This window comes from Ixodes scapularis, unplaced genomic scaffold (assembly GCF_016920785.2).
Source record: "Ixodes scapularis isolate PalLabHiFi unplaced genomic scaffold, ASM1692078v2 PGA_scaffold0__279_contigs__length_252992795, whole genome shotgun sequence".
Classification (NCBI taxonomy): domain Eukaryota; kingdom Metazoa; phylum Arthropoda; class Arachnida; order Ixodida; family Ixodidae; genus Ixodes; species Ixodes scapularis.
Window position 1 is genome coordinate 61,957,764 of NW_024609835.1, and position 13,914 is coordinate 61,971,677.

A 13,914-nucleotide genomic window follows, 5' to 3' on the forward strand; every position below is an offset into this window, starting at 1 on the left:
GGGCATCTCTCGGGATCTTACGGTAGGCATGCTTTTTAATACAGCAGTTTTTAGGGCGTAGCCAGCGAAGCAAAGTGGTAACCAGTGTGGCAAGTTTGTGTTTCATTTAGATATGTTAAAATGCCCACAAGCAATCGGCAGCCAGTGTGTGCAGTGGTTAAGATTGCGATTGTGTTGTCATAGCTGTTGTTTGCTATCAGTGGCACAGGTAGGGGGGCTGGTATGGGTTGTGATATGTGAATCTGCTGCGTCTGCAACCTGCGGTATTCATTCCCTCGACATGCGAGTTTGTAGCGTGTTTCTGCGCTTTTGTTCGCGACCTGCCCACGCTATATCGGTTCCAGTGACACCCGGGTTAGTAGAGAATTTTCGTCTGTTTATCGCACTGTGAAGCACGAATCTGCTGCGTTCTGCGGGATCTGTTCCTGTAGTGGGAGAGTTTGTAACGAATTCGCAAGCGTTTATCTCACCGCAGACTGCAATTTTTCCTGTTTGCAATTTGTGGTATCAATTCCCAGTTCACATGGTTCGTAGCGGGGAGGGTTATTAGTAATTTTTGATCCAAATTTCCTGTCGCCTCCCCAAAGGTCAGCAGTTATCTCTTCATTATGGGTGGACATTCTTATAGGATTTTATAGTGGTTAAAAAACAACAGTATGTTAGCCTTTTCACACTGAGCACCTCACATTAATTTAGTATGCAACTAAGGGCCAAAGATAATAAAAAAAACAAAGCAACAGCATTTAATAGTCACTGTTATAACATAAAAAAATTTTCTGCACTGCAGAAGATCCTAATAGTGTCCTCCTTCCCCCAACTACAATGGCAGGAAAGGAAGGAAGGGAGACTGAAAAAAAGGAGGACAAGGCTTGCCACACACCCCACTTGAAGGGAACATCCCAGAGAGAAAAGGGGGGAAGAGTGCAGGAGCATGTGCGAGAGAAGGAGCAAGCTGAAGTGGAAAGTGCATAGGTGCGCGTTTTTTGCGAAAATGCCCCTGTCTGGAAATCAAAACAGTGTACGCTGAAAGTTGTGCCACCTCACGACAGGTTTGCCACCAGAGAAACGCCAAACACAGTCAACTGCAACGCTCGTAAAGTCGCCGGTTTGAAAAATTCCGTCGCCCTGACCACTGGCACTGTTTTCCGAGGTGCAGCGACTTCAGTGAGGGCAAGGAAGTGCGGCGGGTGCGGAGCACCGGCAGCAGAAAGTGTCCGGTTGCCAGGCCAGAGAAACAAAAAGGCACGCACCTCCTCCGAAGTGTTGGCGTCCTCAGTGTCCTCTGCCGGATCTTCGATGTTCCAGCCCAGGGCTGCCAGCATTGGAGTTCCCTCGGTGCCATCTTCTTGGCCAAACAGGCCCTCCTGAAACACCAACAGCGTGCGGACTCTTGCGTCACAAACCAAAGAACACGGTAACAAGGACATTAAGCATAGCAGAACGAAACATTCCACCTACACTTTGATATTTATTGATGCGTGAGGAATGTACAGACAACGACACAGTTGGCACAAACAATCGAAACAATTGATTGCAGGCTTTTCATATTTTTCCTTTCGCTGCTGAAAGGCTAGGAGACAACAACTCACTTTGTGAAATGTGCTATGTATAGCTCCAATCTAGGAAGCAGGACTTAAGTGTCTGACATTAATCAGTGCAAGCAAAATGTGAGGAAGTGCAAGTGTTGTGTTTATGCGGCGTCTCGCAATGGCACGAGACGTGCCGTCGAAGCCAGTGACTGAGCGTGCTATGGAGACCCCCTTACCTTGGGCGGCACAAATTCTGGGGACGAGGAATGCGTCACAAACAGCCCCATGCCCACGTCCTGGCATGGGGTCAGGGGAGGCTCCTCCTCGGCGGGGTAGTCCATGGGCTCCATTGTGTACAGCAGGGTATCCGGGCTTGACCGCTGCCGCGAGTGCGTCGGCACGACTCCCTGCGTCGACTGACACCGGATTCGTCACCTCAGGGTCGCATGTTTTCTGAGTCGTCTAACTTAACCGGACTACCTGCAACCTAATCGGACCTGATCTAGACCAAACAGGTGTAATGTAAACCATGGCTTCTCAGACTTTTTGGCCTTTGAGGGTACGTAGTCAATCAACTCTAATTGAACTATCCTTCTCACACAACTGCTTTCTTGCAGAAAGCAGTTGTGAGACTGCCACTGTCACACGCCATTGCGTGACAGTGGCAATTACAGGATGCTCATTCTGGTCTAAAAGGGATTTTACATAATACTACAAACCTCCTATCATGTGGCAACAGTTATCTACAGCAATTTACAGTTTGTGACATGATGATGCAGCATAGCAGCACAAAGGAGCAGATCCCATCCTTAAAGGACAACTCCGGCTAATATTTTTGAGTTTAGCTCAGTTCGTGTCCCTGAATTACAAGGTGTAATTTTTTCTCTCTCGACATCGAGTGTAGTTTTATAAATGTAACGGCTCAAAGTTTAATTTTGGACGTCCACGGCAAAACCGAAACTGTGTGCTAGAGGGATGGCAACACTGACCATCAGCTGTACAGCCGCGATGCTATGTCACGGGGATGCTGTGGTACCTGGTACAATGAGTAGAATAAACCGCAGCACTACCGCGACGTGACGTCAGAGGGGTGCTGCGGTACACGTCGCCCAGTGTTGCTTCGCTAAAAGCTAACCCGCTAGCCACCTGTTAAAGGGGTCATAAAACGCTTTTCCAACTTTTTCCTGTTTAGCTTTCCTCCTCAACTCATAAATCACGCATTCCACCAAACAGTTAAAGAAGACGAAAAGAGGGGGGCCACCTCTTGCTCGGAATCTCGTTTGTGTACCCGGACAGAGCCACTGTCCCCCTAAAAGATTAGCCCGTCGCTCCAAATTCAGACAAAAGTTGTTTTCCCCAACCAGTTCACCTCGAAGCCGACAGTGCTGTGAAAGCTATGCGCTCGTTGGGCCAGCCAGACTCGCCACGTGATCATGCTCCTTCGCGCACAACCACGCGCAGAGAATGAGGTCAAATGATGAAAGGGAAACAACTGATTGGTCCGGCAAGCGCGTAGCTTCCACCACAATGTCAGCTTAGGGGTGAAGAGACTAAGTGAGGTCCGGTTTCGTGTGACGTGCGTTTAAGCCCGATGACGTGCTATTGGGACTGAGGATGTATCACAGTGAAAAGGCAGAGAGCTTAAAGGCCCGTTCGCACAATGCATTTTTTTCGCGCATCTAGCTTCGCGAATTGTAGTTTCGCGAAATGGTTTTGCCGTTTGAACGAGTCCAAAAAGGATGCGCGCGTCTCAAGTAAAGTTGCGCGCACACCTTGCTTCTGGAGCAAGCTTTTGCTGAAACTTTGCCGAGTCCTGTCAATCACTCTGAGAGCGCCGCCAATGGCCAATCAGAAACACCCTCACGTGGCCTTTGAGGGGGGAGCGAGCTGTTTGAGAATACCACTTCACTGCCGGTGTTGTAGCCGAGCTAAATCCGAAAAAAACCGAAACCACGAACGATGGATACTGCTGGCGCTTCCGCAATCACGTTAAGCACCACTGAAGGAAAAGTGAGAAGCATATCGGAAAAAAATCCAGCGATGAACGAAGACAATTAGGCCTCATTCACACAGCCGGCGTCTCGCCCCGTCCCGGCGAAAGCGCCGTGGGTGCCGTGCCAACAACAGGACGGTGCGGAGACGGAGGAGTGTTCGAACCAGCGGCGGCAGAGCTGCTGGCGATGCTGGCGGCTGTGCCCCCTAATATTGGGCGGTAGCTTGCGTCACCTAGCTTAGAAATCTTGGTGCACCTTTCAAATTCCACTTCGAACGTTTGTATCCCGTAAAACTGTATAACCGATATAACCTATTATTTCGTGCGCAATTACACACTTCCCTCGATCTCTATTACCAATCTTGTAATCCCGTATTTGTGGCTGCTTTGCGGTGTCTCAACTCATCGGCGTCCTTCACGGGGTCCCTGTACTCTTTTACCCACGGTCTCTTCTCCTTGGGAGGGGCATCCTCGTCGCAGAGAACAACTATTAGAGCTGCCTCAACAACTCTACGCTTTCGTGCCGACATGCCACTTCACGCACGATGGAATCGCAGGCAGAAGGTGCTTCGGTTTTTAGAACGTGGCGGGAGATGGAGAACACGACGCTGAATGGCTAATGGTGATGATGATGATGTTGGCTTTTAACTGAAGCGCCACTTTATGGTCAACACCCAAACTATTTTCGCGAGTCTAAACGTCATCGTTGTTGCACGTGAAGCGTTACGTGTGAACGAGCACATTTCGCGAAACTTGAGTGTCGCAAAACTGTTGCGCGCCTAAAAGATGCATCGTGTGAACAGACCTTAAGAAGGGGAGGATGTACGAAATAGTCCGCTGTGATTTCAAATTTTCGCACTGAAAGTCAGGCTTTTGAATTTTTACCTTTTTTCTTTTGGCCCACTGAACGATGTGCTATTAGTAAAATCCCAATTTAAAATGATTTATCCCAACCCAATATTCGTTTCAAGGGCCTTTTAAAGAGCAACTGGTTGCATCTTTAAAAATCGGTTTTAGTGGAGTAGCATGCGGCTTCACTATTGACATATTTCGGATGTGATCATATTTTGTGTCACTAAAGCGGTACCAGTCATTTATTTTAGTTTCATTTATGACCGGAGCTGCCCATTAAGCTTTTTCCAAATCACAAGCAATGTGTAACAAACGAATCCATAGCCATAAACACAAAAAACATTCTGACCCTTGACAAATTTTTCTTTTAAAGAAGTGCCAAATCAGTAGAGTGACAACGAAGACACCCAGCCATGTTCCTCGCATGTATATGTCTTTCTTGATGCACTATTTCCTGGTGTTTGTTACAGATTGGTTGCCTATAATCTTGCTTTTAAAAGACATTCTTTTTCAATCTGTATTTTGTCGTGTCACATGTCAATGTTTCTCTGTAACCCTTTTTCTCTCATTCCCGTAAAAATCTGAGTGCGGGTATATAGCCCCCATAAACATTGCTCTCCTTTCCGCCTCTCTTCCATGTCGAGTCTCAGGGCCCTTGAAGTGCCGCAAGTCTCAGCCGTCCCTCGCGAGTCCGGGGACGAAGGCATACAGATGGATAGATACTAACAGCTGTATTCTTTATATTGGGTGGTAGCTTGCGCCACCTAGCCTAGAAACTAAAAACCAAAAGTATAACACCTTCCTTAGCTCTTCTAAGCCAATTTGCTTCCCCTCTGCAATTTTGTAACTATCACCAGACGGTGTGCAAAAATCTAAAAACATCACTCCTGGCGAGGGAGTCATCAATTTTCCCCTCCCTACCCCAGGGTTGCCGATCAATGCCCGGGAGAGGTTCTCCAGGGAGGCCGAGCTGCCCAGCTGCGACCGGGCTTCTGTGGACCTTCCCAGCGGCCTGCCCTTGCCGGGGACGCTTCTGCGGCCGTGCCCGTGGTGGGCCCAGTCCCCCTTGCCCAGCTGGGGAGCGGATACCTAGAGCAAAGCAATGCAAGTCGCTCAGTGCCGAGCGGTGAGACCAGGTGGGGATGGTGACCAATGCCAAGGACGTTGGTTCTAAGATCAAAGCCACCGCTTTTGTGCTGTGTCTCAAGGTCAGCGTAGCTTATGCAGTGCTCCGACGCTGTCAGAGCCAGTTGTGCCAGAGCATGGCTTTATTTGCTGTCTCCTTTGCACAAAAGCATGCAGAAATGAGCCACGAGACAAAGCCACAAGCTCTCGCAGTAATGCCAGGTTGCATGACTGTGGTAACTATGCTAGCCTTGGCAACAATGCAGAGAAATGTTGGTGCCCAATATAGTGCCCTTGTATATGTTCCTCAAGGAAGCACAGTAGCTCAATCCTTCGATCCACAAATATTGACGACCGAGCGAAGGCCCAAAGTTCTGAATTGGTCGGCAGTGGTCACCTGGTAGCCTCCGTCACGTGTGCTCTGAAAAAGTTCTAGAATCCAGATGCTAGTACATTGCAATGGCCAAATGTATATGACAGGGTGAATGCCCAAAGTTTTGAATTGGTCGGCACTGGTCACATGGTTGCCTCAGTTACGTGCGCTCTGAAAAAATTCTAGAATCGAGATGCTAGGCACATTGCAATGGCCAAATGTATCAGTTCATTTGTATTTTAAAACAATGGCAAACTGAAAATAGGAAGCTGCCTATACAGTTTGCACGACTACCTTTACGTGAAGGTAGCGGAACAAGAACATTCTGAAAGTAGTCTGGTAAAAACTGCATACTCTAGAAAAGTTTGCGGGGGGCAGAAAACCAGGTGTTTGTAGCAGACAACGCATGCCAGCAGAGAAAAGAAAGCACTGGGTTGCTCGGTATTTGTAGCTGAAACATAGGTTTCAGAGACTTTTTGAGCATCCGTGAGTGTGTCAAGACGCAATCATTGCCACTTGGGTCAATTTTGGTTAAGAACTATTAGAAGTGTGTTTTTATAAAGCAAGTGTATATGTTGTCAAAAACAGCTTTCAGACTGTGTACCGTGCAGTAAGAAAGCAAAGTGTGGTCTCCTATTCTTCGAACGTTTGCATGCAAAGTTGGAGCCTTTGTGGCATTCATGGCTAGTTGTTGAGGGATGGCACTCAAGCTTGCACTACTCTGCTCCCTGCAGGTGCTTACACAGTGACCCACAACTGTGACGAGCTTGACGGCAGCGCTGTCGTGGGTTGTTCACTGTAAAATATCACAGACACAATGGCAAGGGTTCCCAGTCTCTCTTTAGTTTTGAGGAAATGCCTAGTGACCTTGGAGGACAGTTAGAAACTCTAGACCAGGGGTTCTCAAACTGGGCTCCCCGCAAGGTCGGCCCTGCACCAACCTGGTGATGCACGGGCTGGGCCTTGGGCTGGCCCGAAGACACGTGGAACGAGAGCGACCTCAGGCCCTCTGAACCCTCCGTGCCTCGACGTCCGGAGGGGCTGGGAAGACCGGAGCCCCGCTGGTGGTGGGGGTGGGGGTACTGGAACCGCGTGGACGGGGTAAGGTGGGTGTCCTTGTCAGTTAATGTCGGTCAATGTGCCACATACCACTCTTTAGGCTATATTCACCTACAAAATGAGACCGGCGGGGCGCGTTTCGAATAGCCAAAGTGCGGTCATAGTTCGAATAGCCAAAGTGCGGTCAAATGCCTTCGGCATTTGACCGCACTTTGGCTATCCACGCGTGCTCAAGGTGCACGAGACGTCAAAGCGCCGTTGAAGGTAAAAAGATTGCGCCGCAGGCGGGACAGCTGAAGCTCTTCCCCGCTGTTCTCACCTTGTCAGTGACTGTAGTTCACACACTTGCGCACGAGCGTGACTGAATGTATTGCGCTCCCTCTTACTCCGTTCTTATTTTTCTCAAATAAAAATCTCTAGATTAATGACGTATGCCAAATTTAAAGAAAGAATCGCCAATATCGAAAGATATTTCTGCGCTTGCGTTTGACACTGGTGCCCTTGCGCTCGGCAGTACTAACTGGCCCACGACAAATCTCAAAAGCAAGTATTACTTCGATAAACGTCGGTAGTCTTAAACAGTCCAACTTACGTATGCACAAAACCTTCAGCTGCACTTCCCCCTATGAGATCTATGGGTTCACATCTTTTACTCTTATAAAAGCACTACCATTCCTCCCTCTAAGCACAAACAGTACGGTCAAAACTGGAATCCAAAACGGTGGCTTATTGTTGTAGACCGTGGTCTAAAAGTATGTTGGTCCATATCATACTGAGCGAAACTTGACAAGATAAATAAAAAACTCCTTTTTGTCAAGTTAAAAAAAAAAAAATCTGAATTGATTTTTTTGGGAGGTTATTATCCCTGTGCTTTGACAAACTTTATTTAAAAATACAAACTCTCTCGCTTTTTATCTTGCCCTCGTAATCGTGGCTTTGAAATTTGAAGTTTTTTTGGATAAATCCAATATGTAGAAAATTTTAACGGCAAGTGTTTTTTTGGAGCTTTCGAATTAATTCGAAAACGCGAAACCCTTTATCAAATATTTTCAATAGATTGTACTTCTGTTCGATCTTGCAAATACTGCAAAACCTTCAGTCAGGTCATAAGTAGTACCAGGGCTATCGGATAAGTGGTGCCAGCGTGCCAGTTTCTCCTCGCGATCACGAGGGACCGCAACGTGCCCGGTTACGCTCAAATGCAAGTGTGTGTGTGAACTAGGCTTTACCCAGAAACCAAAATGTATGACCCGCATTAATTTATTCTTTCAGGGTGCCCACCATGGTTACGTTTTTGAATACCCAAACTTTGCCAAGCTAGCTAAAAATATTTTGAAAAAGTCTATCGGCGGATTTGAAAAAAAAAAAAAAAAAGAGAAAGATCCGAATCTGTCATTGGCAACTGCATGCCACTGTAGATTGCGACCGTTCATGAACTTAGAAAAACAACAAGATCCCTGCTTCAATCCTCCAATGGTGCTTGCATGATTAGTGATTTCGTATCGACAAGCTTCAGATACACTGTACTTTTTTGTTCGGGACTTCTAAATGCACGTAGGAGTGCACGTGAAAGGCATGTGAAGGAGTGAAATAAGCTAATATTTATTTGAAAACGTAACCACCTCTCACAACATTCGTTACTCTTCGCACTAGAAGCAAATTCCCTGACAATTCAATTTTATTCAGTGGTAGACACCCTGACCATTAGGAGAGTCATCCGGACTTGCTTAATAACTTATTTTCTTCATTCGTTGCATACAGTAACCTTTGTATTGAACCCGGCAGGAGGTTGAGGGGGTGATGTGACAAAACAAGGGTAATGCAAACATCAAGCGCAACACAAAACAACACAGAAGCGTCGGACACAAGCCCAATTGCAACAGCCAAAATAGTACTAATGAGAGAAAAAAAAAGGCACACACACAGACACATGAATGAATAAATGCAAAAAAGCAAAAAAAAAACTAAAAACACCAATCACCAGACTGCAACTTCACAAGCAGGAGATTCCTGAAAGACAATGCTATTTAATGCTGAAAGCAGAACCAAGCAAACCAAAAAGCAGAAAACCAAGCCACACAAACAATGATGTGCACTGTCATGAAACGGAAAGAAAAGCAGAAAATATGGCCAACACAAGCAATGGGTGGATGGGGGTCAATGGGTGGATGGGGGAGGACAGCAATTAACAAAAGATTGCTAAAAAAGCGAGCTTCAGAAAACAAAGTCTCTCGAGTGTATGACTTACTTTATATGGAGGTAAAGCTTTGTGCATGCCCACTTCCCTAGTACTCATAAAGTGTATTTAAAATATCACACTTGTAGAGAAATGACATTGCTTTTACTCAAAATTGGATTTAAGGATGGCCCTATGTGCAATGACACTTTCCCTCACCTGGATTCCTGCTGCCAGATTTCGTTTCAGCATCCCTTTATTAAATGCACACAGACAAATTATCAACCCCAACATTACATATATTTTCTTTTGCGAGAGCGAAATTTGAATTGGTTTCTGTACTCATGAGCTGATATATTGACATCCATCTCCGTTTGTCTCACGATACCCCCGGAACTGCTCTACACACAGTGAGTGACATTCTTAGTTTAGCAAAGTGTTTAGCATCTTTTGACAGGGTCCTAACTGGGCGTACCTTTCGTACCGATCCAAACCTGGTGAAGGAGAATGTGGACTGAAAATAACCATGCAAAAGATTAAAACATGCAGGAATACTGAAATGCATAGCATAGCATTTTCTATTTGGGAGTAGTCTCCCAAGTTCAACCAGCTTTCTATCGTACGTTGCAAATTCTGAAGGCTCACCCCTAGGTTTAAAGCAGGAAAGTGTTGTGAATACTGTTAGGAAGAGAAGAGAAAGACAAGAATGTTTGGTTAGCGGGCTTTGGACACTCGCACCTATAGGGAGGTTTCCCAGAGACATCAACATGATAGGCCCGAGAACACGTTCGGTGGTTTTTCGCAACGTCCAAACCAATGCACGTCACAGAGTGCTCAAAACTTTTGGTTGGAAGATAGCCCAAGCAGCGAAGGCAGGACGAGAAAGTTTCAGCCCGATATGCTACCTGAATCAAAAATTTCAAGTGAGTTCCTGAAAATCTTGAGTCATTTGAAAGTGTTCCGTTTTGTTTATTTTGGGGCGATGGGAAAGGAGCTGAATTTAAATGCTATGGGTGATAAATGGCACTAGTTACCAGTTCCATGCAGTGATGTCTGTGTGGAAACTACCCTAACATCGTCGTGCAAGTGAAAGACACCTAGCACACCTCTGTGAATCGTGACAGTGTCAAGTAGGTGGCTGTCATGCAAGCAAACGACAGCTGGCGCCACCAGTTGCCGACGAAACATGGTGGCCTTTCATCCAAACACTGAAGAAATTGCTCCCAACTTTTGATTCAGGTGATCTATTAAGCTGAAACTTTCACATCTTGCCTTTACCACAGGAGCATTATTTCGGTGAAATACCGATGTTCTGCTATAAACGGTTCATTAATGTGCCGCAAAAAACCTGCCAATGTTTTCTCGGGCAGACCTGTTACTTTTAGGCAAAGTCCTATGACAATCCATGCAGGTAAACCAATGCTCAATGTCTTCTTGCACGGCTACAGCACTTTTCAGTTCAGTCAAAGTTCATTTGTGCCATGAGTGGCTTGCGACAGAAAGCAGCAAAGGCTGACTATTTGATTGCTCTAACACACATTGACAGTTGCTATGAGTCGAGGCGAGCCAGCAGCTGCCCAAACAGCCTGTCAGCGACAAGGAAGTCTCCAACAGACACACTGGGATGACCTTGGTGGCTAAAGGGTGAAGTGAACATGGCTTGCATGACTTGCATAGATCCCTAATCTTGCTTCCAAAGTGTTGTCATTGAAGGAATGATGTGCCGAGCCTTTTATTTTTGGACCAACTTGAAAAGGACACTAATTGATCATTGGTAAGGTGCAAACCAAAGAGGAAAATGGCACTAGGGGTTCCCCAGCATGCCCACTGGTGGTTAACGGAAACAGGAGTCTGGAGAAACCGCCCTATCGGGTGCCCCTTTACAAACTAATACTATCACCTTTCTCATTCACATTGTATAGCCATCAAGTACTGCAACACCTTCATAACATAAAAAATAAATAAATGAGATGTCACAGGGCATAGCATAGGTACTAGTTCATTTGAGCGCATTGATATAATAAATACTGAAAGGGTGTGGTCATCCGTGTATGTCTTCTTTATTCTTTTGTTTAAGCATAGCATAGGTAAGACCCCCTGGTTGAGGAAATCTTACCTACATCATAAAATCACCCAGAAACATATATCGGGAAGAAAGCAAAATTACTAAGAGAACACCCACCCCATCGAGGTGAAGAGATAAACAATAAACAATGTGGGGTCGGCGACCTTTCAGGCTGTGACAACACAAAATCATAAGGAAAACACCACCGACCGAATCGAGGCCCCCGCCACAAACGCATGCAACACAGGAGCCAATAATGAAAATTGCGGATGGGACAAACTCTGGTTCTGCGGAACTCCTCGAGTCTTAAAAAGTTATCAGGATTCCTTTGACCAATTTTTGCAGGAAACAATCTATCTGTTAAAAAGCAATTGATACCTTTTGTTGGTTTTTGCAGTAACACATCCACTGCATCCTGAATCTAGAGTACAACAATAATGAGATGATACAAAATCCTTACATTAGTAATCAAAGGGAGACAGGAGAGCATACCTGGCAACTTCTGGAAAAATTTAAGAAAGTCATTTGATATGCAAATGGCATTATTAGTCAGCCCTCAAATACAGGCACACAGACCCCTGCATAGGTGGTGCAACTAACGATTACAGTGGACTCCTCTTAAACGGAACTCGAAGGGACAGAAAAATTTGTTCCGTTTATCAGAAGTTTCATTAAAGCAAAGCACATAAAATGAGTGAAATATGACTTTATTTCACAAGCATGATGTCCAGCTAATGTAGCTGACTAGAAAAAAGAGGTAATGGTAGTTTGTTTTGCATTTTGTAATCGCTTTTTGACGAAGTAGGTGTGCATGCCTTGGAGGTACAAAGGTTTCTGTTGACTGCTGCACCTTCCCCAGAAATAGTCTTAAAGACTAGGCCGTGGCGCTTTTTAAAACGGCTGAGCCAACCGTCGCTCATTTTGAAGTTATCTATTCCCAACTGAGACGCAATCTCTCCAGCCTTTTCTTCGAGGATGGGGCCGCTGATCGGGAAATTAGCACTTCGCGCGCGCTTAAACCAGAGAAAAAGGACGTTCTCTATTTCCTCAAAAGGCGTCTTTCGCATCCTCCTTCGGTCGGTGGCAAAGCTTCCGCGCTTTACAGCGTCTTGAATCTTTTCTTTGTCCTTTGATATCCTTGAGAGTGTAGACTTCGGGATATCGAACTTCCTTGCGATCTCCGTCTTCGAGAGGTCACCACGATCCAGCTCTTGAAGGATCTTCATTTTCGTAGCAAGCGAGATCGCTTGGTGCGGCCGCTTTTTTACCGCTTCCATCACAACACGGCAAGCGGACGCTGGTTTGTGTACTCGATGGTAAACGTGACGCGCAACAGACGAGGCGCTAACCCTAATGGCGGTAGAAAGACTGGATTGGATTGCCTTAATACAGTATAGACCACTTACAACGTAACCGCTTATAGTGCAGGACCGGGTATAACGCGGTTTTTTTAAACCACCGGTTCGCCTCCCATAGAACTCCATGTAATTACATACCGCTTAAAATGCAGGCGCGCGAAGGGAAATACCGGTTATAGTGCGGTTTCTGGCACAGCCCGCCGACCGCGCCGACGACCGGAGCAGCGAGCACGCTTCCCTGTACGACACTAGATAACGGCGCGAGCCGCAAACGGCACTCGCGGGGCAAGGAGGTTGCTCGGAGAAGCGAAGAGAGAGGCTTCATTTGCCATAGCGACGGAAGGACGCACGCACGTGTCGTTCATGTGCGTGCGTCGCTCCGCTGCGTTGGAAACAAACAACCGAAACGACAGACCAATCGCAGGTCCAGAAGTGTTCGCGCGCGTTGCATGCCAATCGCGGGCCGGCGGCTTCTGTCCGCAAACATGGCGTCGGTTGTGGCGTTCATCTCATCGTTCCGCGTAAAAACGCTATCCTTGACAGTGAATTTTCGTTGTGTGTCGCTATGATAACCCAGCACGTACTTGAAGGGAAGATCCACCTACTCGTGCGGTGATGTGGTGGCGCTTTCAAGACGGCAGAAACGCCCGTGTCGTCGTGTTTGTTTACTTCGGCTAAAGTGGTGCTTTCTAAGCATTTGTGTTTTCGAACATCGCCCGGATTTTTTATTTGGAGCATTTCATGCCTGTGCTCAAGTTCAAGGTATTACTGGCGCGTACCGTATGAAGGATGCGAATTTTCACGCGTTTTCATCTCCGGAGAAAAGTGATTAGGGTTAGCAATCCTGAACGCTCGCAACGTCCGTCCGCAACCCGCGACGCCGTTAAAAGGCTGCGCCAGGCAAAAGCCGCTTATTTCTTTCAAAATGTGTGACACACTTGAGAGAGATGTGTACTAGTCTGGTGTAATAAAGACTTTCCTCAAACTAAGCTTTATTTTTCATCTAACATAAAATAAATTCTTTTACAAAGGTAGGTTGTCTCATGGCATGTATTTTGGCCTGAAAAATTGATGTTTTGGTTATAACGCGGTACCGCTTATAGTGCGGATTTTCGCGACTCCCGCGACATACGTTATATGCGGTCTACACTGTATAATGGCTTGGATGGATGGATGAATGGCTGTACCGTACCCCCCGTACCCTTTGTAACGAGCGGCACCTCGCGTCACCTAGCCTAACAACTTTTTTTTTTTTTATAATAATATTTGTATAAATTTTGTTCTAACACAACCCCTTTTCCTTTAAAGTGTCCTCAGTCTTGGCTATTGCGTACTCCATGGTTGTAAGACTGCTGTAGCTATTTCCGATGTCCGCGGTCGCCAT

At 46.3% G+C, this 13,914-nt stretch overlaps 1 protein-coding gene across 14 annotated transcripts in view; it reads right to left on the bottom strand.

Moving 5' to 3' along the window:
- LOC8041639 (rho guanine nucleotide exchange factor 11) overlaps positions 1-13,914 on the bottom strand; it is a 171,406-nt gene that overhangs the window by 114,753 nt on the left and 42,739 nt on the right. For 5 of the 14 annotated variants that reach the window (XM_040501195.2, XM_029972232.4, XM_029972226.4 and 2 more), the window contains 7 exons: positions 11,633-11,674; positions 9,753-9,785; positions 9,583-9,621; positions 6,814-6,954; positions 5,296-5,463; positions 1,766-1,945; positions 1,251-1,364 (listed from right to left, as the gene is read on the bottom strand). In XM_040501195.2, coding sequence (XP_040357129.2) covers positions 1,251-1,364; positions 1,766-1,945; positions 5,296-5,463; positions 6,814-6,954; positions 9,583-9,621; positions 9,753-9,785; positions 11,633-11,674 — 717 coding nt within the window. The remainder of the gene's footprint in view (positions 1-1,250; positions 1,365-1,765; positions 1,946-5,295; positions 5,464-6,813; positions 6,955-9,582; positions 9,622-9,752; positions 9,786-11,632; positions 11,675-13,914) is intronic. The other 9 variants (XM_029972231.4, XM_029972228.4, XM_040501196.2 and 6 more) reach the window with 4 other exon arrangements.